General features: G+C 34.4%; 2 protein-coding genes across 2 annotated transcripts in view; both read right to left on the bottom strand.

Moving 5' to 3' along the window:
• Positions 1-3,333: 3,333 nt before the first annotated feature.
• Positions 3,334-4,301, bottom strand: LOC119770572. The gene is made up of 2 exons (XM_038265703.1): positions 3,960-4,301; positions 3,334-3,899 (listed from the first exon to the last, which is right to left on the bottom strand). The coding sequence occupies exons 1-2, from the start codon at positions 4,208-4,210 to the stop codon at positions 3,593-3,595; spliced, it is 558 nt and encodes a 185-aa protein (XP_038121631.1). The 5' UTR covers positions 4,211-4,301; the 3' UTR covers positions 3,334-3,592.
• Positions 4,302-17,654: 13,353 nt separating this feature from the next.
• The window catches only part of LOC6054282, a 31,015-nt gene continuing 23,905 nt past the window's right edge, over positions 17,655-24,764 (bottom strand). Inside the window, exons 2-4 of the mRNA XM_038261305.1 lie at positions 22,422-22,561; positions 17,976-18,071; positions 17,655-17,917 (exon numbers count right to left, since the gene is read on the bottom strand). Coding sequence (XP_038117233.1) covers positions 17,795-17,917; positions 17,976-18,071; positions 22,422-22,561 — 359 coding nt within the window. The 3' untranslated portion in view covers positions 17,655-17,794. The remainder of the gene's footprint in view (positions 17,918-17,975; positions 18,072-22,421; positions 22,562-24,764) is intronic.

The following is a 24,764-nucleotide window of genomic DNA, read 5'->3' on the forward strand; positions in this document are numbered from 1 at the left end:
TTCCGATCTTAAAAACTAAAAACTAAAAACTAAAAACTAAAAACTAAAAACTAAAAACTAAAAACTAAAAACTAAAAACTAAAAACTAAAAACTAAAAACTAAAAACTAAAAACTAAAAACTAAAAACTAAAAACTAAAAGTAAAAAACTAAAAGTAAAAAGTAAAAAGTAAAAAGTAAAAAGTAAAAAGTAAAAAGTAAAAAGTAAAAAGTAAAAAGTAAAAGTAAAAGTAAAAAGTAAAAAGTAAAAAGTAAGTAAAAGTAAAAAGTAAAAGTAAAAAGTAAAAGTAAAAGTAAAAAGTAAAAAGTAAAAGTAAAAAGTAAAAGTAAAAAGTAAAAGTAAAAAGTAAAAAGTAAAAAGTAAAAAGTAAAAAGTAAAAAGTAAAAGTAAAAAGTAAAAGTAAAAAGTAAAGTAAAAAGTAAAAAGTAAAAAGTAAAAGTAAAAAGTAAAAAGTAAAAAGTAAAAAGTAAAAAGTAAAAAGTAAAAAGTAAAAAGTAAAAAGTAAAAAGTAAAAAGTTAAAAGTTAAAAGTTAAAAGTTAAAAGTTAAAAGTTAAAAGTTAAAAGTTAAAAGTTAAAAGTTAAAAGTTAAAAGTTAAAAGTTAAAAGTTAAAAGTTAAAAGTTAAAAGTTAAAAGTTAAAAGTTAAAAGTTAAAAGTTAAAAGTTAAAAGTTAAAAGTTAAAAGTTTAAAGTTTAAAGTTTAAAGTTTAAAGTTTAAAGTTTAAAGTTTAAAGTTTAAAGTTTAAAGTTTAAAGTTAAAAGTTAAAAGTTAAAAGTTAAAAGTTAAAAGTTAAAAGTTAAAAGTTAAAAGTTAAAAGTTAAAAGTTAAAAGTTAAAAGTTAAAAGTTAAAAGTTAAAAGTTAAAAGTTAAAAGTTAAAAGTTAAAAGTTAAAAGTTAAAAGTTAAAAGTTAAAAGTTAAAAGTTAAAAGTTAAAAGTTAAAAGTTAAAAGTTAAAAGTTAAAAGTTAAAAGTTAAAAGTTAAAAGTTAAAAGTTAAAAGTTAAAAGTTAAAAGTTAAAAGTTAAAGTTAAAAGTTAAAAGTTAAAAGTTAAAAGTTAAAAGTTAAAAGTTAAAAGTTAAAAGTTAAAAGTTAAAAGTTAAAAGTTAAAAGTTAAAAGTTAAAAGTTAAAAGTTAAAAGTTAAAAGTTAAAAGTTAAAAGTTAAAAGTTAAGAGTTAAAGTTAAAAGTTAAAAGTTAAAAGTTAAAAGTTAAAAGTTAAAGTTAAAAGTTAAAAGTTAAAGTTAAAAGTTAAAAGTTAAAAGTTAAAAGTTAAAAGTTAAAAGTTAAAGTTAAAAGTTAAAAGTTAAAAGTTAAAAGTTAAAAGTTAAAGTTAAAAGTTAAAAGTTAAAAGTTAAAAGTTAAAAGTTAAAAGTTAAAAGTTAAAAGTTAAAAGTTAAAAGTTAAAAGTTAAAAGTTAAAAGTTAAAAGTTAAAAGTTAAAAGTTAAAAGTTAAAAGTTAAAAGTTAAAAGTTAAAAGTTAAAAGTTGTTAAAAGTTAAAAGTTAAAAGTTAAAAGTTAAAAGTTAAAAGTTAAAAGTTAAAGTTAAAAGTTAAAAGTTAAAAGTTAAAAGTTAAAAGTTAAAAGTTAAAAGTTAAAAGTTAAAAGTTAAAAGTTAAAGTTAAAAGTTAAAAGTTAAAAGTTAAAAGTTAAAAGTTAAAAGTTAAAAGTTAAAAGTTAAAGTTAAAAGTTAAAGTTAAAGTTAAAAGTTAAAAGTTTTAAAAGTTAAAAGTTAAAAGTTGTTAAAAGTTAAAAAAAGTTAAAAGTTAAAAGTTAAAAGTTAAAAGTTAAAAGTTAAAAGTTAAAAGTTAAAAGTTAAAAGTTAAAAGTTAAAAGTTAAAAGTTAAAAGTTAAAAGTTAAAAGTTAAAAGTTAAAAGTTAAAAGTTAAAAGTTAAAAGTTAAAAGTTAAAAGTTTAAAGTTTAAAGTTTAAAGTTTAAAGTTTAAAGTTTAAAGTTTAAAGTTTAAAGTTTAAAGTTTAAAGTTTAAAGTTTAAAGTTTAAAGTTTAAAGTTTAAAGTTTAAAGTTTAAAGTTAAAAGTTAAAAGTTAAAAGTTAAAAGTTAAAAGTTAAAAGTTAAAAGTTAAAAGTTAAAAGTTAAAAGTTAAAGTTAAAAAAGTTAAAAGTTAAAAGTTAAAAGTTAAAAGTTAAAAGTTAAAAGTTAAAAGTTAAAAGTTAAAAGTTAAAAGTTAAAAGTTAAAAGTTAAAAGTTAAAAGTTAAAAGTTAAAAGTTAAAAGTTAAAAGTTAAAAGTTAAAAGTTAAAAGTTAAAAGTTAAAAGTTAAAAGTTAAAAGTTAAAAGTTAAAAGTTAAAAGTAAAAAGTAAAAAGTAAAAAGTAAAAAGTAAAAAGTAAAAAGTAAAAAGTAAAAAGTAAAAAGTAAAAAGTAAAAAGTAAAAAGTAAAAAGTAAAAAGTAAAAAGTAAAAAGTAAAAAGTAAAAAGTAAAAACTAAAAACTAAAAACTAAAAACTAAAAACTAAAAACTAAAAACTAAAAACTAAAAACTAAAAACTAAAAACTAAAAACTAAAAACTAAAAACTAAAAACTAAAAACTAAAAACTAAAAAACTAAAAGTAAAAAACTAAAAGTAAAAAGTAAAAAGTAAAAAGTAAAAAGTAAAAAGTAAAAAGTAAAAAGTAAAAAGTAAAAAGTAAAAAGTAAAAAGTAAAAAGTAAAAAGTAAAAAGTAAAAAGTAAAAAGTAAAAAGTAAAAAGTAAAAAGTAAAAAGTAAAAAGTAAAAAGTTAAAAGTTAAAAGTTAAAAGTTAAAAGGTTGGTGAGGAAGGCATCGTCAGGTTTTGATTTTTGTAAAGAGCAGATTCGCTAATTCGAATGGAACTGCAATCGAAATGGCGAATCCGAATTCGCTAATTGGAACGACTGACAGCTGTCAAAAGCTTGAAACCAAGTGTTCGGAAAAACGTTGAAACGTCAACATCATTTTGAAAACAAGTTTTTACGGTTGAGTGTTTTTTATTTCGAATACGTTCAAATTATTCGCTACAGTGAACATTTGAAGTAGCAAAATTCGAATTAAAAAAAAAATCAAAATTAAAAAAATATCGGGCTTTGTTATGTCTTGAGAATCTTAACCCCAAATTTCTGCCAATCCCATCTCCATACCATCTCGAGATATCGTGGCTCCTGTAAATCAACTTGGTGTTTCGAGAAAAACGCTTAGGAAGTTTAACAGTTCGCTTTACGCATAGCATTTTTTTAGCTTAAATTGCCTCTTTCTAAGTACATATAAACATGAAATATCTTCATAAAACTACATGTATGCAACCCCTTAAGGAAAATGTTCTTAGTTGTCAGAATTGTTTCTTTTTACAAAAATATAATTTTTTTTTTCAAATAAATATTTATTTTATTTTCATTCTGAAATTTGTATTTCAGAGACATCGTTGATCGAAGACAAGTTGGAGCCTTACATTTCAAAAGGGCACACAACTATTGTTAACAATAGCGAATCCCTTTCACTCAAATGACAGTTTGCATAAGGTGTGAGAGGGATACACTCTTGTTTACAAAAGTTTTGTGCCCTAATGAAATGGAAAGCACGAATTCAGGAATTTGCTCATCACACGATTATGACCATGTTCACATTTGCAATGTGCGGACCATCACGGGCTGGCTGATCCTGGGGTTGATTTGAACCTTGGGGAGGATCCTGCTGTCCTTGGCCACCCTGCGGTGGCTTCTGACCATGCCCGTGAGGGGGTCGTTGTCCTTCCTGGCCACCCTGTGGTGGTGGTTGCGTTCCTTTGCCGTGTTCTTCGGGGTCCTCCTGCGAAGACTGATGTTCATGGTCGTTTCCGGGTTGTTCATGGTCGTTTCCGTGATTTGGTTGATCCTCATGATCTTCGTCGGGCTGAGGAGGTTTCTGCTCATCGTTGCCATGGTCTGGTTGATCGTCATGACCCTGTTCGGGCTGAGGAGGTTTCTGCTCATCGTTGCCATGGTCTAGTTGACTCTCGTGATCTGGTTCCTCATGTTCGCCTTCTTGAGAATGGTCCGGATCCTCTCCTTCATGTGGATGATCTTCTTCTTCCTGCTCTGGCTGATGATCGCCTTCTTCTGCTTCATGATCGGGGTTTTCGGGCTCTTCCTCCGGTTGTTCAGACTCGTCCACGTCTGGTTGCTGTGGGTCCGGACCCTCTGCCTCATCTGGATGATCCTCTTCTTGTTCTGGTTGCTGTTCGCCTTCTTCAGCTTCATTGTTGGCTTCTTCTGGGTCCCCTTCCGGTTGTTCCTGCTCGTTTACGTCTGGTTGTTGTTGCTCAGCTTCGACTGCAGCTTCCTCTTTCGGTTGATCGACGGCAATCGCATCGTCTTCGTTGTCCAAGGGTTTGCCCAGGATGGCACTTGCTGATAGCAAGCACAAGAAGATGACTAACTTCATACTGAATTTCAGGTTTTGCGAAGGATGATTTGAACTTGGCAATCGAACTGTGAGAACTGATTGCTAGAATCCACGACCTCGCCTTATTTATACGATAAAATTGAAGAGATAAACTTCTCAAACGTGATTGATAACAAACTTGAAGACTCGCGTGGAAAGTCCACGAGTTCTGTTTGAATTAGTTCAAAGTGCTTTTTCACGATATCGACAATTCGAGTGGCTTGAGAAAACGATTGATTTGCGTCGCAATGTTTCAGTTATATCTACACTCCAAATTCTGCAATATGACTAAAACTTTAGTTGATTCGTTCGAAGCGAAAAAATACATTGCTGTGTCTACCGTGGAATAATCCGGCTTATTTCATTGCATCGCAAAGTAACAAATTTAATTTATTTCACGCGGCATAGTCCTGGTCTACTTGCGAATCGTCCAGAAGAACAAAAAAAAAAAAAATGGTTCGTGTGACCCGATCCGTTGGCCGATAAATTTTTCGCCACCCTCGATTTTTTTGTAACCTAGACTGTCGAATAAATCGCCTCGAGAGGGGAAAAATCGGAGACCGAATGAAAAACATACATTTAATTAACCGAGCTGCCGCGAGAGTATCAACACTTTTTGGGGGACTTATTTTCTTTGAGGAAAGCAAAACTAGTTGAAACCAGTCAACGACCTAGGGAGAAAGTGAGACACTTTTGGGAAAATTTACTTTTATTTTCTTCACAAATGTATTTACATAATAGTTTTGAAGATAATGGAGTCTCGATTATCCGTAGTTTCGATTATCCTCAGTTCGAATATCCGAATGTTTGTATAGGACTTCGGATATTCGAATCCTGAACAAAAGAATATTTTTGATTTTTTATTATCTTACTTTTTACATCAAAATCGAGTTCTGCGACCTCATTTTAGTCAAATTTGAGTGGTCAATAGGGTGACAATAAAAAATACCATCAGAGATACCACCTGGTAAGATTTTTTAGGTAAAAATAAGTAACTGTGCTAATTCTGAGCCAAACCGGTTAAGGTTAAGGTCGCCATTGACCGTTAAAGTTGGTGAAAAAAATCTTTTCATACAAAACGACTTCTTTAAATCGCTTAATAATAACTCGTTAAGGTTAACTCGTGACAAAGTCGTTCGTCATAAAATTTTACAATTTAGGCAACCTTTTGGTGGAATTTGAAATGTTTGCTTTTCCATACAAACTTCAACGATAAAAAGCGACCCGTAAACCTTAACCGATTTGGCTTAAAATTGGCACTGTTAATTATTTTTACCTAAAGAATCAAACCACGGGGTATCTCTTAAGATTTTCCAAAATTTTAAATTTTTCTAGGTCAGTTGCCTATTAAATTACAAAATGCATTTTTTTAAATATCATAAGCGCCATTTTGGTCGCCATCTTGGATTAAAAATTATAAATATATAAAGTAGTTAACGTAGTTTAAGCTTGACAATCAAAAATAGGACATCGAAAAAAAATATTTTTTTTCATATTCGATTATCCGAATTGAAATTTTTCCAATGCCTTCAGAAAATCGAGTCTGGACTGTACATCCTTTAATTTAAAATACTGTTTTTAACAATGAAAGGTATTGTTTAGGTATATTTTAAGCCATTACATTTCCAGTTTTAGTGGTTGAAACGGTTGAAAATTTATTTTTTTAAAGAAAAAACTTTTACTCTTAATTTACAATTTACAATTGGGTTATTCTCCGCCAACTCACACAGCAGTTGCCCCGAACCCCCTCTTCGATTTGCGTGAAACTTTGTCCTAAGGGGTAACTTTTGTCCCTGATCACGAATCCGAGGTCCGTTTTTGGATATCTCGTGACGGAGGGGTGGTACGACATTTTGACACTTTTTCATAAATTGCGAATTTTGGGACCACAGATCGGAAAAAAGACATAACATTTTGGGGAAAAAATATATCCTTAAATTCATTCAATTTCATAATTTCAAATATTTTCATAAATTCATTCATCAATTGTCATAATCTATCACAATAAATGAAGTATTTTGTGATACTTTTTGCTTTAAAATACTGAAAGTTGGGAAATTTATCTATTTTCGGTTTACCTTTTTGACATTGATCAGAGCCGAGGGACAAAAACTTTAAATCTAGCTTTAAATAATATTTGTATTAGCCTTATTAGGAAGCAATATTCTTCAATCTCGGAAGAATGAACATAGCACCGAGGTTAAAACAATTTAGCCGATTTTTTTTTTGAATTTTCTTTTTATGAGTATTACCAATAAACAAAATTTAAATGTTTTGCTTTTTGGGTGCTTTGGAAAAAAAAACAAATTTATGAGCATTTTTTTTTAAACTGTTTGCCTTCATCGTGAAAATATTTTTTTTTATCAATTTTTCCGAAAATTTATCATCAATTACGTGAATTTCCCATCAAATGACATGTCGCAAACATGTTTACGAAAATGGCGAAGGTTTTGTATTTTTTTTGTAATTTTTCGATAAAAAAACATCTTTTTTCAGAATTTTGTGTATGCCATCGATTCGGGTGTACAATTTTACATAAAAGTCCCTTTTTTGAAATTGAATTATTGAAAAACACGTATTTTTTCGCATTACCAAAAATTCAAGGGATCGTACCGCCCCCCCCCCCCCCCTCCCTCACGAGATATCAAAAAACGGATCTCGAATTCATGATCAGGAACCAAAATTACAACCACTCAGTCGCCGGCCAGCGACAAATTAAGACGTGTTTTGTACGTGTTGTCATCTCGCGTGCTTGGAAGTTTTTGACAGATGGAGGTGGAGGAATCCTCCGAGGAGGAAGATTTTCGTCCTGTCCGCGGGAATCGGAAGCGGAAGAAGTCCAGCGAGGTCACTAGAATCGGCATCGAAGGAGAAAAACTTGAGAAGACCCTGCTCAACAACAACAAGTTTAGCCCGCTAGCGGATAACAAAAACAACAACAATGCCAACCCAGCAGGAGGAGGGGACGCCCCGGCGGTTCCACCACCCGGCCAGTCGGCAGGTAAACAAAAGCAACCACCTTTGGTGGTGAAGAACACAACGGATTTTTACAAGCTCGTGGCGATAGTGGAAAGTTGTAAATTAGGTTTCAAACCGATTTACAAACCAACCCGATTTGGAACCAAGGTGACCTGCTTTCTGTCAAAGATCTTGACAAGTTGCAAGAGCTACTCAAGAAGAAGAAAGTGGAATTCTACACCCACGATCGGCGGAGCGAAAGAAATCATCGGGTGGTTCTTCGTGGTTTTCCTGATGAACTGAAACCGGACGAGGTCAAGTACCTGCTGAAGAGGGATCTCAAGCTGGACGCGCTGGAGGTGCATATCATCAAGCGGAAGGAAAAGTCCACCGTGGACGAAACTCCGTACATTGTGGTCTTCCCCAAGGGATACACCAATCTGAAGAAGCTCTCTGCAATGAAAGTTGTGGCAAGCACTATCATCCGGTGGGAGGCAGCTGCCCTAAGCGTGCGGACTTCATCCGGAGGCTCCAGCAGGCGTCGAAACCGAAACCGCCGGCAAGGAAGGCGGAGAAGCAGAGTCCAGCAGTTCCGGCGTTTACGCCGGCGGAGTTCCTTTCGCTGCCGGGCGCAGTTCCGGACGGAAAATCCAAGGATCGCCCTCGTCCCGCAGGAAGCAGCCAAGGTGGCCCCCGAGACGGTGGAGCCACGGAGAAGGAAGCCGGGGAGGTACTCTACAGTTCGGCTGAGCTGTGGGGGATTTTCTCCGAGTACATCGGCAGGTTCAAGACCTGCAAGACCCGCTTGGACCAAGTAACCCTCGTCAGTTACATGATCTCCAAGTATGGAATTTAAGGAGTTTTTTTGTTATTATATATTGTTTTACTGATCCTCGGTCCCAACCTGGTCACAGCACCTAAAAGGACCTAATAAAAATAAGTTAAGAGAAAAAAAACCAAAATTACAGCAAATGTTCACGCAATTCGAAGAGGGGTAGGGGCAACTTTTTTTCGATTTCAAGTGAGTTGAAATTTTGTTATCGCTAAGATGAAATTCTAGATTTATTGAAAGATATTGAGTGTCTTTAAAAATCGGAATTCGCTGTATTTATTTTATTTTAAGTTTAAAATATGTTCAATAACTTTTAACACTTGTCATAAAAATAAATAAATAAATTGTTACTCGAAGTCAACCCCTCGCAACCCCTCCCACTTCGATCAACGTGGTCCGTTTTCGGGATTGAAAAGGGACACTTTTTTTTATTTGTTGATGATGGTTCTCACTTTTTTTCATTCCCACCCAAAACCTCTCGGCAATGCATCGGTGACAGTAAGCCGCGGGGATAAAATATGATTTATAAACTGAACTGCACGGCGGCGAGAAATGTATGTGTGGAGACGCATGGTGTTGGATTCACTTTCTTCATCCGGATTTCCTCTCCCCCTTTGGAAGAGGCGCTGTATTGATTTCCCGGGGAAAATCTAATTTTATTGCTTTTAAAAAGATTACGTGAAAAGTGAAATCAAAACGCACGCACACCAAACGGGACAGTGCGGGTGTGAACATAAACGGTCAGTCGTGGTAATGTTATTTGGATTATTTTTTTTTCGTTCCACTTCTAAATTGATACGTTTCTGATCGGAAAGTTTTCGCCCCTGAGAGATTGGCCTTTTTATGTTTTTGCCGTTGGAAAAAAGTGCATTTTCTTCCGGAAGGGCGAAACCAGTTAGTGGAATTTATTGAGTTGTGAATTACTTCTTGATGAAATTTATGAAGGCAAAGTTTCGTTCAAAGATTGAAAACAAATTCAATTTATTGAAGGATGCTGGTTGTTTGAAAGGAAATGAAAGCAATATTTCTTGTTGTTCTACGTGCAACGTGACTGAGTCATGGGATACTCCATGATTTGTGGAATTTCCATCAATACAGAATTGTTTACTACGAAACGAGAACACTTCACTATCGTGTAAATATGATAGAGAAAACGATTAGAAAGTAATGTGTCATCTTATCTAAATGATGTCTTGTAGCTAATGTATATAAACCTCACCAAAGAACGTACAATTCATCAGTTCGTGCAGCTTTGCCAGCAAGTTCAAACTACAAACTTTTGTCTACCTTCTTGATCCAAGATGAAGTTGCTTCTTTTATTGTGCCTGATATCAGCCAGTGTTGTCCTTGGCAAGCCGCTGGACGAAGCCGATGCACAAGGATCTAACGATCTCATCATCCAAGATGTCATCGAAGATGTACTGGCCGAAGATGCGGATGCAGCACTCGAAGTTGCAGATGAGCAGCAGGTAGGAGAAGTTGCAGATGCTGCAGAACCTGAAGAAGGCGACCAAGATGTACAACCGGATGGTGATGAACCTGCTGAGGAGGCAGAACCGGAAGAGGATGCACAAGAGGAACAACCGGAAGAGGATCCACAAGAACCTGCTGAAGAGCCGGAATCTGATAATGACGAAGAACAACAAAACTCTGAGGATGAAGAAGAACAAGAACCTGCTGAGGAGCCGGAACCTGAGGAACCGGAAGCGTCTGGTGACGAAGAAAACTCTGAAGAAGATCGTCCGGAACCTCCTCGTCCACCAAAGCATCCCCACCATGGGCATGGAAATCCCCACCACGGGCATGAGCCACCACGTGCTGGATCGGGACACCATCCCGGAGGACCTCGGCCGGTCATCTATTAGATTTGAGTTTCAAAAGGTTACGTAGTGTGTATTGTGTGACCTTACTAATTTTATGCCAAAACACCATTCAAAATACAGATTGAATTTCCCTGTACAATTATCTAAACGATATTTCATCAAAATTCACACAATCAATTAATTTAAGCCCAACTTTGCCGCTCACCAAACCAGGGACAACGGTTTACGTTTTATAATCCTGTCCCAAAAGAATACAGCATACCGTTTTGTCCGCGGCCCAAAATCCGCATATCTGGTCCCGCAAAGCGTAAAATATGACTCCAGATGATTCCCTCGTTTTCGCATTTACCACCACGGGTGGCAACTTCCGGTGGAAAATCCCCGCAAGGGATGTCATCGCCACTGTCATTTACACCTCCAACCCACCCTGAAACTCGCAGCGCCGGAATCGGTGCTAATGACGGTCCACGTGGGCCCCGCAGCGATGAGCGTGAGTGTTTTGCTCCCACTGGAGGAGATATAAATTTCATTGGAAAATCAAGGGGACAATATAATCACAATAATAGGAAATAGAAAATAAGCCGATTTGCATTGCTTGTTGACATCGGCGGGGACAGGCCTCATGTTCCGGCTAGTGGGAAGGGATGTTGGTTGGTCCAGGGGAAGGATTTCGATTCCGATGTGATGCCGCCACACCGTCATCAGCGCGGATTGTGTCCAGGGTTAATTTATATCTTGCGAGCAGAGTGTGTGGTGACTGGTGGGAGATTGGGGAAAATATTCTCTACAAAAATCATCTTTCAATCAAAGTCTTATGGGACCATCCATAAACCACGCAGGGGGGCTGAACTGTCAAAATTTCCCGTAGCACTCATTCAAGCAATATGGCCGCCCAATGTTATTGTTTTGAAAATCAAATTCGTGATCGGCTTGGAAAAGTTTTCGGGATATCGATGTTTTGAAAGGTAATTCAAATTTAAATATGAGCTAGTGCTGTCCAGAAATACGTGATACATCGTCAGCAGCAAGGTAACTTTTCAATAGCGCATGTAAATTAATCAGCAATCAATGTTTTCAGTAATTCCGGCAGGCGAAATCTTTCCGGCTGTGTTGCACTTGCACCTGCATTAGCCGTACCTGGTCGAAAAGGATTCACGAAACAGTAAGCTGCAATTCCAGTCCTCAGCAAGCGCTCGGAACTTCTCTGGCTGCAGAATTCTTCCAGCGGCGAATTCCAGAAATGAATGAAAAACGATGGTCAGGTTCCAAACAGCTCGGCCGTGATCAGAATCGCGCGATAAAACCAGCCATTTGCCTTCTGATTAATGATCAAGTGAATCTCGTGCTGATTCGACACTGACTGGTCACCTTAAAGCAACGTCCGGAAGAACTAGCTGCGAACAGCCAGTATCACCCGGTGCACCGGCAGCATCTCACCCTCAATGAATAACGACACGTCCGAGTACGTCATGCACCGAGGAGACCGAATCAAACGAAGCTAGAAGAACTCATAAAAAGCATTGAAAAATACTTCCTCAGATTTCTTACAACAATTTCAATAATAAAAATCATAAAACATTGAATTGTACTGTTTTCATTATCTCAATCTTATCTCAAAGTTCAACTTGTCTGGTTTTGTACTTGAATACAGTTGAACAAAAAGCTTGATTTTTATTTTATTTCACTCAATGCCTAAAACAAAGTTACAACAAAGTATAATACAACAAATGCCGAAAGTTCTGTTATTAACCTATTATTTATATGCTAAATCATTCGAATCGTCAATTAAACCATTCAAACACCCAAACATATTATTCTCGAACTCTAATTCTTCGAAAAATAGGCAAACAAAAATTATTTATAAATTGAATTTCCAACAATAGAGCGTGACAAAACGTGTAACATTTGCCCTATTTCAAACTTTTTTGGGGTAAACGATCCAAAAAGTGGGTACCAGGCTGGTTCCATAACAATAACGCTGCGTTTGTATTGGTTTGACAGTTCGTAGAAGCCCCCTGAAACCACGTGGACACTTTTTTGAAATCTCAGACTTCGTTTTTGTTTTCAAATGTTAGACTTTGTTTTCGAGGCTTCTTTTTTTCTTGAAATGCCAAATAATCATCTTTCATTTGTGCCCAAGACCGGTTCAAATGGCGCCCTAGCACGGCGTAGATCACCCTAATGACCCAACTAAAAAAATACGGGTCTAATGGTTTTGAGCCCGATGAAGAACTTTTTTTCAGTTTATGCTCTTTTCAAATAGAATTGCTGTATTTAGCTTAAGATTTTGCATAAATTCTTTCCTACTAGAGTGACCGATTTCAAAAAATTAAATCCCGTTTCCCGGGAAATTTGTAAATTCCCAAAATTCTCAAAAAATATACGAAAACTTTTTGACACAAATGCTCTGTAAATAAACAAAAATATAAATAATTAAAATACTTAATTAAAATTTATTCAATCTACTGGTCATATTGAACTGATCAGCTCGTCTGAAAATTTAATGTTGCGGTTTATTTTCAATAATTACGATTTTGGAAGCTTTCATAACTGGGAAATAAATTTTGTTTATTTGTTTTGCAGCAATAATGACGTTATTTTGGAATGAAAATAAACTATTTAAATTATGGTAGGGGAGATGGGGGTAAGACGGCCACCTTAAGGGAGAAGTCTAATAAAATTTACACAACAGATTATTTTGATCTCAAATTACGTACATATTGTTCTACTACTAGTTCATTATAGAAATGACATGAATTAGTTGGTCTAAAACCCAATTTTCAATACTTTTCAGCAATTTTAAAAAAATAATTCAAATCGTATATATATGAAATACGCGGGGTAAGACGGCCAGTGCTATAAATTAACTTAATAACTTTGCTAAATCCATCCAAACACCTACATGGTTGGTTCAACAGACTTCTCTGAACATCAATAACTATTTTGGTTGAAAAAAATCAGGTTTCAAATGTGAAGAAAAATGCTGTTTAAAAAATTTCATATTTTGGCTCAGTGAATTTCATATTGTTGCGACCACATTTTATGAAAAACTATGAATTTTTTCTGCAAAACAAACACAATTTGATGCAAAAAAAAATTTGTTTGTGTATTTCGATTAGAATAAGTAAATTAAAATTATGTAAACAATATTAAATAAGCGATTTTTATGAAAAGTTTGATAGGATTTCATACTTTTCAATGAGTTTTGCTATATCACAGTAAAGAATGTTGTCGAAACGGTAGTTAACAGCATTTTGATTAAAAATTGATAGTTTTATTGAAAATGCCTTTTCCTTTATCTACAAATATGTCTTAATAGTCAAAAACCGTCAAAAATATAACCTATATCAAATAAAATCTACAAATTACGGGTGGCCGTCTTACCCCCGGAGGAGGTGGCCGTCTTGCCCCCAAATAAATTATTTTTTTAAAAATAAATTGTAAGCAGTTCATTGCATTTTTTGTACTTTTTCGAGGGACATAATCTAGGGAAAACTTCAATTTAACGTGAAAAAATATTTGAAGACAGGAAAACATATTGTTATTTAACAAAAATGCCTAAGTTGTAATTCATCAAAATTACATCCAGTTTCAAGCTCAAACATTATTTGTTTATTTTGAGCTATTTTTATACTATTTCAAACAATATTTCTGGCAAAGGTGACACCATATGCATTATTTAGCATGAGGAACAGTATTGCTAAACATTTTAGTAATATTCATTAGTAGGGTAGGGTAGTCATCAATGAGACACTTTTGGTTTTCAACTTTCAAAGATTTTTCTCATTTTTTCATCAGCATGTTTTAATGAGCTTTTTGTTGCATTTTCTTTCTTTTAATGTGTTCTAACATTGACCAAAATATGAGATCGATCCGACATCTACAGCCAGAGTTATTCAACTGTCTCATTGTAGACGCACTTGGCAGGAACAATGAGACAGCTGGGGAACAATGAGACACACTACGAAAATCAAGATTTTTCTAGTAAAACATCATGTTTTTGTATTGTTCCATTGCAGGTAACTTGCCTTGAACATTTTAGAGCAATTTTGCCAACATGAAACTTTGATTAACAAAAGTTACACTAAAAAGTATTTAAATTTTGTAAAATCCGTATATTTATACCAAATAACTTTGTATTTTTGGTTAAATGAAGTTAAAACTCAATAAATATGCCAAAATTCACTTTTAATTCATGTTTTGAAAGATTTCCATAGATTTTGAAGAGTTTTATGAAGAAAAATCAAAGTGTCTCATTGTTATCCATGAGCTGAAATGAGTGGGGAACAATGAGACAGTCCTGGATACTGGGTATATTCTAAATTTTGGCCAAACCTAATGAAAGGACATTGTAGCCCAACTCAATCCCTATGGAACGTCGAAAGAAATTTGAAGAAATATTAGTTTTGGTGTTAATGGCAGCCTACGAGCGAAAAAGTATTTTTTGTCCATAATTTACTTTTACATCCCAGAATCAAACATTTATGAATAACTTTTCAAGGAAGCGTCCATAACCAAAGCCACTATAATGGCAGACGTGTATCCAGTAGACACACCTTTCCCCCAAATATGAGCCTGATTGGTTGAAACTACGACTTGTGAGAGCCATTTTATCATTGTTCCCCGTGTCTCATTGATGACTACTCTACCCTATACTTATTAAAACAGTCGGGTGGCCGTCTTACCCCGCCTGGCCGCCTTACCCCCAGCTCCCCTAACCTTTTAATCGAAAATTGGTGTTAATGCATAAAAAACTTTGATTTTTAAGCTAAACTCCTTGATTATCTATTTATCCATGGGCTGCAACCAGTAAGACTTGTTCTGAAAAAAATATTTGCCTAAAAAAAATTTTTTTTTTTATGATTTCATGTGTCATATCCTCTCAAACTGGTCACATAGATAATTTTAAAAGCATTTTTTCTTTATAGCGCATGGATTTATTATACTTGTTGTCAATGTACTTTAATAAAAAAGTAATAAACAAAAAATTAATGACCATTTTTCTGATTTGGTACGATTTAAAAGACATCATATAAAAAAATATTCAATGTAAAAATAAAAATATTTCTTTAAGTTGTATGGCTTTTTACAGCATTCAAGTGATTCTTCACACTCATTTTGATCATTTAAGTTGCTGATCTATACAATTTTGCTGCAAAATATTTGATCCTGGGATCAGAATTTTTTTGATAAATTGATGAAAATTCCCCAGTTCCCGGGAATTCGTAACCCCGGGTAATTGGATGCTCTATTACCTATGTTAAATTCTTTTGATATTTATGGATATAATAACTTGAATTATATTTGTACTTTAAGCATTATTTTGAAATTACACATTTTAGCCAGGTAGAAAAAATACTTTTTGACAGAGACTTTTTGCCTTGTTCACAACCAGGAATTTATCAGTTTACATTGGGAAGTTCCGATCGGGAACTTTGCAGTTTTTGATACACTCAACCCCCGGCGGTTGGTCACTTTTTCGTTTGACACTTTTTTAGTTTGTCTTGTTTTGGTTTTAGTTAGGTCAAAGTCAAACTAAAAAGTGACGAACTGTCACTTTTTACACGGCGCTCACGTACACTATCATAACAAACGTTTGGTAGTGCGTGTGAACTCCGTGTAAAAGGGGTGTCAAACCATCGGGGTTTGAGTACTGACCATAAACATTGACATTTATTGACAGATCCTCAGCTAGCTAAAACTCAATGGATCAAAGTAATGGTTATTAGATTTTTATTTATCGAACTTTTATTATCATCTAACAGTTACTAGTTGTTGGTGCTAGCTACCGAGCGGATTCGTTATTACGAATTTCGCTACTTCGAATGTTCTCTAATTCCAATGCTCACAAAATCGGGCGTATTCGAATAAAAATGCCCATGACCGTCAAAAAAGTTGTCAAACTGATGTTCGCATAAATGTCCCATATGCAAAATCAGCAGGCGCGTAAAACGCGAGAGTGTAAATGTGCTGGCGTTTATGCTTCGACTTGACGACTCGTCGTTCTTTCGAGCGAGAACGAGCCGGGAATTCGAATTTGATGTTCAGTATATGATTCTGTATGAAACCAAAAATTTAATAGGAAGAAATAGGGTAAAAATAAGGCGTAAAACACTAATATGGCTATATCTCTGGAAATTTTTTTTGGAAAAGCTTCAAATAAATGCTTTCGATCGACCAGGGGTTGGGACTTTGAATTTGATGTTCAGTATACTGCCGCTCAAATCAAGTCCGTCCCATATGTTATTTCGTAAATTTTGAGTTAATGTTGCAGTTTGGTTCAAAATCATGTGAACTTTCAGGAAAACCAATAAAATATAGTAGTTTATTCCTGAAAACATTAGAAAATTTCACTTTTTCGTAAAATCATAACACGTAGCCTTATGGGCGGGACAAATTTGACTTGCGTTTTTCTCGACTTGCTGTTTTTAACATATGGTACGCACTAGATTAGAGCGGCATAAAACCAAACATTTATAGGAAAAAATAGGGTAAACATTGGACGTAAAACACTAATATGGCTATATCTCTGGAAATAAATTTTGGAAAAGCATGAAATTTTGGGCTCAAGCAGTTTATGGCGCATGTTTTCGAATGGCTATGGTTGAAACTGAATTCTTTTAATTTGATAGTGTTATCTGTAAAAAAAGTCCAAAAAATACCTCCATAAATGGCTTTGACCACATTTACTGGTCCAAAATTGTGAATCAAAAATAGGATGTTCAAATCCAACGCCACGGCTACAAATCTGAAATATAAAAATGGTGGGTTTTACGAGCGGTTTTCCAATGATTTAAGACACAAATTTTTAAGAGCAGATACAGACATCCCACAAGTATTTCAGAAAAAAGCTCTCAAAAATCAGGCTTTGAGTTCGGGTTCCAGCCCTAAATTAAATCGAAAGAGCGCATCAAAACCTTCAAAGTAGTAATTGAATTTTGTTCTGGGCAATTCCCAACCCGCGCACGAATTTTTAAAAATTTCTGAGATAAGCATTTTTCCAAACGCAAACCTTAAACCTTTCTTTTGTAAGAAAGGCAAAAAAAAGAATCATTTTTCAAAATGATTATTTACTTAACCCCAACAATCCCTACACCTGATGGTTTTTTTCTGATGATGAGGTAAGGACCGGAAAAGAGGATCAGAAGGACGACTCGTGCCGATGGTAAAGGGGTGTGGTGTTACTTTGGTAGTAACAATATCCCAGTTTATGGCCAGAGGATGGAAACAGACAAAAAAGAAGCTCATAATAAAAAGGGGTCAAAAGTGGCATAATAAATATTTCCGTGAAAATTTCGTTTCAGGAATCGGCTGCAAGGGACTTCCACTGTTGGTTTGGTGGTTCCGATGGTGATCGGTCGGCATTGCTTTGTGGGGACAGAGTTGAGGGACTATGGGAAGGGAGAAGTTTTTGCTAGAGTCGGCTTATGGTGATGATGGCGATTAACGAATTGAAACAGAGGTGCCGACTTAATACAAATTTATTGCATTTTTAATGCTATTATTTTGAGAGATGCAGAATGAAAGATGTTTTTTTTAAATAAAATTTTATTTTTTCTATTAAATAAAATTCAGAAGCCGATTTTTTTTATTATTCATCGCAAATACAGCATTTATATTATACTAAACTTCAAAAAGAACGTAAACTTAAACACTGGTTCAATATTTCGATTCCACACACTAATTGTCATTCGCCAAAGTCCCGTGGGCACAACCGGTGGCACCCACGAAGCGTCCGGAACCACATCCTTTATCCAATACGCGCCTGCCGGGAAGGGACAGTACTCCTACTCGGTGGTGCCCTTCTCCAGATGCGGCCAGAAGTATTGACATCGAATGTATTGATCGACCATGAAGTCGCATATCTTCTTGCGAGGTACCTTCATCGGGTACGCAAAGCTTGCTGAAATCTAGAAATATTTTTAAAATCTTCAAACTCCAAATTAATTCCAATTTTTCATCCCTCACATAGTAGGTTTCATCCAGGTCTTGAAGAATGGTAAAGATTCCGTTGATGACGTGTGTGGCCAATGCAGACGTGAAGAAAATGGCCGGTGGCCATGACTGAGTTTCTTATACTGGAATAAATGCATGTTATTAATTTACAGAGTTATGGTACGTATCAAGATCATCGTAATGAATGGTTTATAGTTATTGAACACGAACGGTTATTTTTATTACTTAACCAAACTGATCAACACAATTGGGAAATGTTTGAGCATTTTGGATATTCAGACATTTCGGAGTTGGAATCGGTTTTAAATTGAAAATGCTGTTGAATGATGTTTTTTTTGGATGTGCGACAAAAGTTCGACAGACATAAGGTCGAATGGACAATCGTCGAATTTTCCTACAAACAAATCTGATTTTTTCTGTGAGTTTATCCTTGGTTAAGCGATCCTTTTAGTAATGTTTTTTTTTAAATAAGCAGAATGACTTAAAACCATTTTTTGAGAAAATTTCCATTCTTTGAAGCATGAGCAGTTCTTCCAAAATTAGTTAGATCTTGAAATATTTTTCAAGTTTTTATGTTATTTTTAAAAACAACATTTTCTTATTTGTCGAACTATTTTTGTTAGTTTTCCGTTCTATCAAACATGAGCAGCTTTTTGAAAAAAAGCTCGACTTCTTAAATATTTTGAAAATTTATTTCTAACAACCATTTCTTGTTTGTCGTAATATTTCTGTGAGTTTGTTCAATTCTTTGAAACATGAGCAGCGCTTTAAAAAAAGGTCGACAAGTTTATATTCAGAAGACTTCTAAATTTGTAAATTTGCCATTTTTTTTTGTTTATGGAGCCAGTTTCACTCGATAATGACATTTGAGAAGTGTTTTATTTTTTTGTAATTTGAAATTTAAATATTTCTGTATCTCGAAGCCGCTGCATCGTATCGAAAAAAGTCAAATTTGAGGGGGAGCCCACGATTTTCTTTTCGTTCCAATTCATTGTGAAAATAGCCTAAGATTTTACAAAAAGTCTTACGAAAATCCTTCATTTTTCGTAATTTGAATATTTCTGTATCTCGATGCCGTTGCATAGTATCAAAAAGTGGTCAAACTCAAACTTTTAGAAAATTTGACGGGCTTTCCGAAAAAAATACACTAACAGAAAACAACACGCCAATTTTATTAAATTTTTAAATTTTAAGGTTTAAAAGTCAAATTTGAGGTGGAGCCCACCATTTTTTTTCGTTCATTTTTTTTGTGAAAATAGTCTAAGATGTTACAAAAAAACTCACGAAAAATGCAGGCTGGAGCAACTCACCTAAAAAAATACAAAAATCATTTTCTGAAACTGTTTTTTTGAAAAGTGCTCTAAACGTCAAAATTTTCAATAACCATTAGGGAGTCGATTTTTCAAACAATTTTACATAAACGTCTCCATATTGACCATTATCCTAAGTCCAATCCCTGTGAAGTTGCGGCGGTTTTAAAAATAAAAATGTAGAAAAAAATGTTTTTTTTTCGTTTTTTACAATTTCTATATGACAGACTTGATTTTTCAGTCTCGTAAATATTTTTACCGGAAAGCTCGTCCAATTTCCCATAAGATTGTCATTGACCACATTTCAATTGGAAGCATGGGCTCAAAGATATAAGCTAATTGCATTACTCATAACTGATAGCTAAATATTTTTTTCAGTGTAATTCAGTGGATGGTATAAACCTGGATAGTTATTAGCATAAATCATCAAAAAACCCGAGTTATTTAGAAAAGTGGACAGACAAAATCTTATGAGAAATCGGACGATTTTTTCGGTAACAATATTTACGAGACTGAAAAATCAAGTCTGTCATATAGAAATTGTAAAAAAACCATAAAAAACAGATTTTTCGACATTTTTATTTTTAAAACCGCTGTATCTTCACAAGGATTGCACATAAGACAATGGTCAATATGGAGACTTTTATGTAAAATTGTCTGGAAAATCGATTCTCGTATTCGGTTTTTGAAAATTTTGACGTTTAGAGCAATTTTGAAAAAAAAAAAAACAGTTTAAGTAAATGATTTTTGTATTTTTTTAGGTGAGTTGCTCCAGCCTGCATTTTTCGTGAGTTTTTTTGTAACATCTTAGACTATTTTCACAAAAAAATTGAACGAAAAAAAATGGTGGGCTCCACCTCAAATTTGACTTTTAAACTTTAAAATCAGAAAAAAATAAAATTGGCGTGTTGTTTTCTGTTAGTGTATTTTTTTCGGAAAGCCCGTCAAATTTTCTACAAGTTTGAGTTTGACCACTTTTTGATACTATGCAACGGCATCGAGATACAGAAATATTCAAATCACGAACTACAAAAATATTTAAAAAAAACTTACGCCCTTCACAAATGTCATCATCGAGTGAAACTGGCTCCATACACACAAAAATGGCTTACATAAGCGTAGGATAACATGTCTACAAAGTTTCATTGAAATCGGAGAGGGTCCGGTACAACCGATTCCCTATTTTGCATGAAATTTGTCATGCAATCGTTTTTTAAATATTAATCAACAAGAGTTGGCAGGAACAAGACTCTCAATAAAAGAATACAAGATACTTGAATACTTAATGATTTTTGTGAACTGAACAATTCTCTAGGAAATCGGTCTTTTTTCTTCAATTTTAACTTTTGTATTTTTTAATCCGACTGAAACTATGCCCAAAGAAGTAATTTTGCATCATTTGTTTGTCCATATAATTTTCCATACAAATTTGGCAGCTGTCCATACAAAAATGATATGTGAAAATTCAAAAATCTGTATCTTTTGAAGGAATTTTTTGATCGATTTGGTGTCTTCGGCAAAGTTGTAGGTATGGATACGGACTACACTGGAAAAAATGATACACGGTAAAAAAAGTTTTGGTGATTATTTAATTAACTTTTTATCACTAAAACTTGATTTGCAAAAAAAAACACTATTTTTGATTTTTTGATTTTTTGATATGTTTTAGAGGACATAAAATGCCAACTTCATAGATCTAGGGTTTTTTCTCAAAATTTATTTTCCCTAAAAGAACACCCAGTTAGCAAAATCTAAACTTAGAAATATGTATCCTCCCTGCAAAGGCTTATGAATTGATCTCAGTTGAAAGGTTCTCCAAATCTCTGAATTGCAAAAGTAACATCCTGGAGCAGAACTGTTAAATTCTAATAAAAACACAATTGAATTGAAAAATCCCAACTTTTCAGAAATTTCCAGGTTTTGCAAAAAAACTTTGAACGAGTTATGAATTTTTGAATCAGTACTATTTTTTAAAAAAAATCGAAATATCGGTCTCAAAAATTTTTCAACTTCATTTTTCGATGTAAAATCAAATTTGCAATCAAAAAGTACTTTAGTGAAATTTTGATAAACTGCACCGATTTTAAGTTAAATCCATATTTTGGTGACTTTTTTGAAAATAGTCGCAGTTCTTCATTTTTTAAAATTAGTGCACATGTTTGCTCAATCTTGATTTTTTTTTCAAAACCTGAGAAAATTCTCTATATTTTGCTTTTTTGAACTTTGTTGATACGACCCTTAGTTGCTACGATGTTGCAATGCAAAGGTTTAAAAACAGGAAAATTGATGTTTTCAAAGTTTTACCCAAACAACCCACAATTTTTTAATGTCGATATCTCAGCAACTAATGGTCCGATTTTCAATGTTAAAACATGAAACATTTGTGAAGTTTTCCAATCTTTTCGAAAAAAATATTTTCAGAATTTTTAAACCAAGAATAACAATTTAAAAGGACGTAATATTGAATGTTTGGCCCTTTTCAAATATTAGTCTACACACATAAAAATATTTCCTAATGTTTATGATGTAACACTTTTGCACGTCATTAAACATTTAAATTTAAATGCAATTTGATGTACATTTGCAACAAATTATACGTAAAACATGATTTTACGTGTGATTCAACCGTTTTCGTCGAATCTCACGTTTGCATCAACTAAGTTTACATGTAATTCATTTTTTACGTGTCGAGTAAATTCACATATTTTTTTCTGTGTAGATGCATGGTTTAAATGTAACAGTAAAGTAAATTGCATAATGAAGTGTTTGTACTCCAATAAAATCTTATTGGAAATGGTTAACGGGCTGATATTGCGCGATCAAAGTATTTTTCAACAGTTTGAACATTGAAGAGCAATTAAACTAAAAAAACTTACATGAACTATAGATGTTTTTTGAAACGTTCTATAAACATAAGAAATCCCACGGCCTGTAGAACTACTTCAACGTGAAAAGGTAAATCTCCCATTCCCGAAAAACCCTTAGTCACTATCTGAAGGACGGTGCCAAATCCAGAGGAAAAGAAGAAAGGCAAAATTTTCAACACGAGAATGTTTTGTAGATTTATTTGTTCTTATCTGTTTTCTTACAGATGAATTAACTCGTTCATTGTTTAACATCGTTGAAATATCGAATTCATATTTCAAACCTGCAGCGCCAGCCCACCACCGCTGGTGAAATCTGTGACCAACTCTTTTACCTTTCCGAAGGGTGAGGCGTTCGTCTTGTGTCCGGAAAACGGGGAAGAGCTTTTCCAAAAGTATAGGGAAAAGGCTTTCCCCAGCCCAACTGAAGAGGCAAAAGGTGAGAAGAAAGAGTTTCTCGTTTTCGCTCCATTTGATGTGTTCTTCTGGCTTTGTCTAAAATTTATACCTTTTGCTGAAGTGCAGAACCACAGGCCTCGTGCCCATTACGGTTGATTGCTCCTCTCCTCGGTTGTAATGACTGTGGCCAACGTGGTTCTTTCAGTTTTTTTTCGGGTTAAACCATGGAGACGCACGGTTGCTTTCAACTTTTATGGTGCGTTGAGATGACACACAGGAAAAAACTTTCAAAATATGACTTAAATCACTAATTACATATTTCTTCTTGATTTATATTGTTATTTTGGCCAAAAACGATGCATTCCACTAATTTAGTTATTAAGAGACATTCCGTAACATTTTCCCTGCGTGCCCCTTTTTACTGTAAACGCGTGCGGTTAATTTGCATAATTTGATCGCAATCCTCAAAAGAAAAACGCTTCAAATTGATAAAGCCCATAAATCATGAAGCCCACGCCAGTGTCAGAGCCGCGGGTGGTGTAACAAAGTGTGAAGATAACAATCAGGCACGCAAATTGAAATCAAGAAGGAACCGCCACCCGTTCGAGGTTTTACCCTCGTTTTCGCGCTCTTGCTTGCCGCGAAAATGGTTGTTGCACCGCGCGTGAGAACAAGGTACACATTTAAGGCTGGGAAAATTTATCTAAGGAAAAACTGAGGAAAACAGGAAACGCGAACAATACGCGCAAGGAAAAGGGCAAAAAGAGGGATTATTTAAAATCATTGGACAAAAAATGTTTTTGCTTATAGAATTTTAATTTGCTTGGTTAAAAAAAATAGTGACAACATGAAACAATGTGAAACTTGAATGAAATGTTGATTTATTTAGTTTTAAACAAGGGTCCTGATTGCTCAAAATCAACCACTCCATTCGCGAGCACAAATAGCAGGCGACGCGATACTGCCCTGATGAATTCCTACCGTTTGTCGCTTTCACATCATTCGCTCCCGAACACTCTCTTTTCTACTCTCCGTCTCTCTCTGATCGGCTCAGTCTCCGAACGGCTCAGGCAGGCCGAACGTCACCGATCACTCTGAACTGAAAACATTTTTTCTCTGATGCGCTACATTATACTCATTGATTTGGGTTGCCTAAAATCAATGTTATCAATTAAATTGTGCATTTATTTTGATTTCATAACATTATAGACACCATTCAAAGAAACATCCACCAAGAAAAAATCAAATTGATTGCAAACTGAGGGCATGAAGACAAAAAGACTGTCGCGCTGGCATTTTGTGAGAACGGCTCTTTGCTGAGCATGGTAGTGTGTGAGTGTTGTCAAGCGACGGAGTAGGCAAAAATTTTCACGATGTATTTGTTCGCTGAGTGAACAGTTCGGATCACTCGCTGGCTGCTTGCGAGTATCATTCGCTCATGAATGCTAGCGGGTTAGAATAGGCGACGAATGGATAGGCGATGAGTGAGTGGTTACTGTTCATTGAACTGAAAATCAGGACCCTTGGTTTTAAATTTTATAATGATATTTTGAATTAAATCATGCAAAAATCAATTTAATTAGCATTTTTTAAGAAATAAAAACATTTCAATCATTTTATAATTTGGTCTAAATCAAACTTTGAAATTTGGGTAACTATCTATGTGTAAACTTTTTTAACAGTAAAGCTTGACTTGTAAATTTAGAAATTTTGATTATTCTAATGATCAGAGAATTTCACAAAAGTTTCTTTTTAACATAAAAAATCGAACCAATAGTTTTGATTATTTTTGTCTCATTTCCTCATTTTACCCACTGTCCCACGACGGATTCTGCACCACCTCGCGAACACGGCATCGTAATGGATCGTTTTACGCTACTCAAAAATCACTTTCCTGTTGGGTATGTTTTCCCGCACCCCACCTCCGCTTGCTAGAAGAATCTCACCCTCGCGGAAACACGGAACGGGAAAAGCGGAGTCAATTTGAAACAAAAGTACCTTCCGGAGCTAAACTGCCTCCAAACCGCGGCGAGAACAAGAGACTAATAGACGTCGTAATTTATTATGCTAATTTTTGGGCTCCCGAATACAAATGACTGCGCGCGTTATCATTGCCGGTGGAGGTGGAACTGCTCTCGGCTCTTATCAGCACGTCACTTAATTCTTTCCCGTGGCAGCGAAATGATGCTGCCTCCAAGAAGGAAATCTGTGAAAAGGTGGGGTGGGCG

The sequence above is a fragment of the Culex quinquefasciatus genome, chromosome 3, assembly GCF_015732765.1.
Source record: "Culex quinquefasciatus strain JHB chromosome 3, VPISU_Cqui_1.0_pri_paternal, whole genome shotgun sequence".
NCBI lineage: Eukaryota > Metazoa > Arthropoda > Insecta > Diptera > Culicidae > Culex > Culex quinquefasciatus.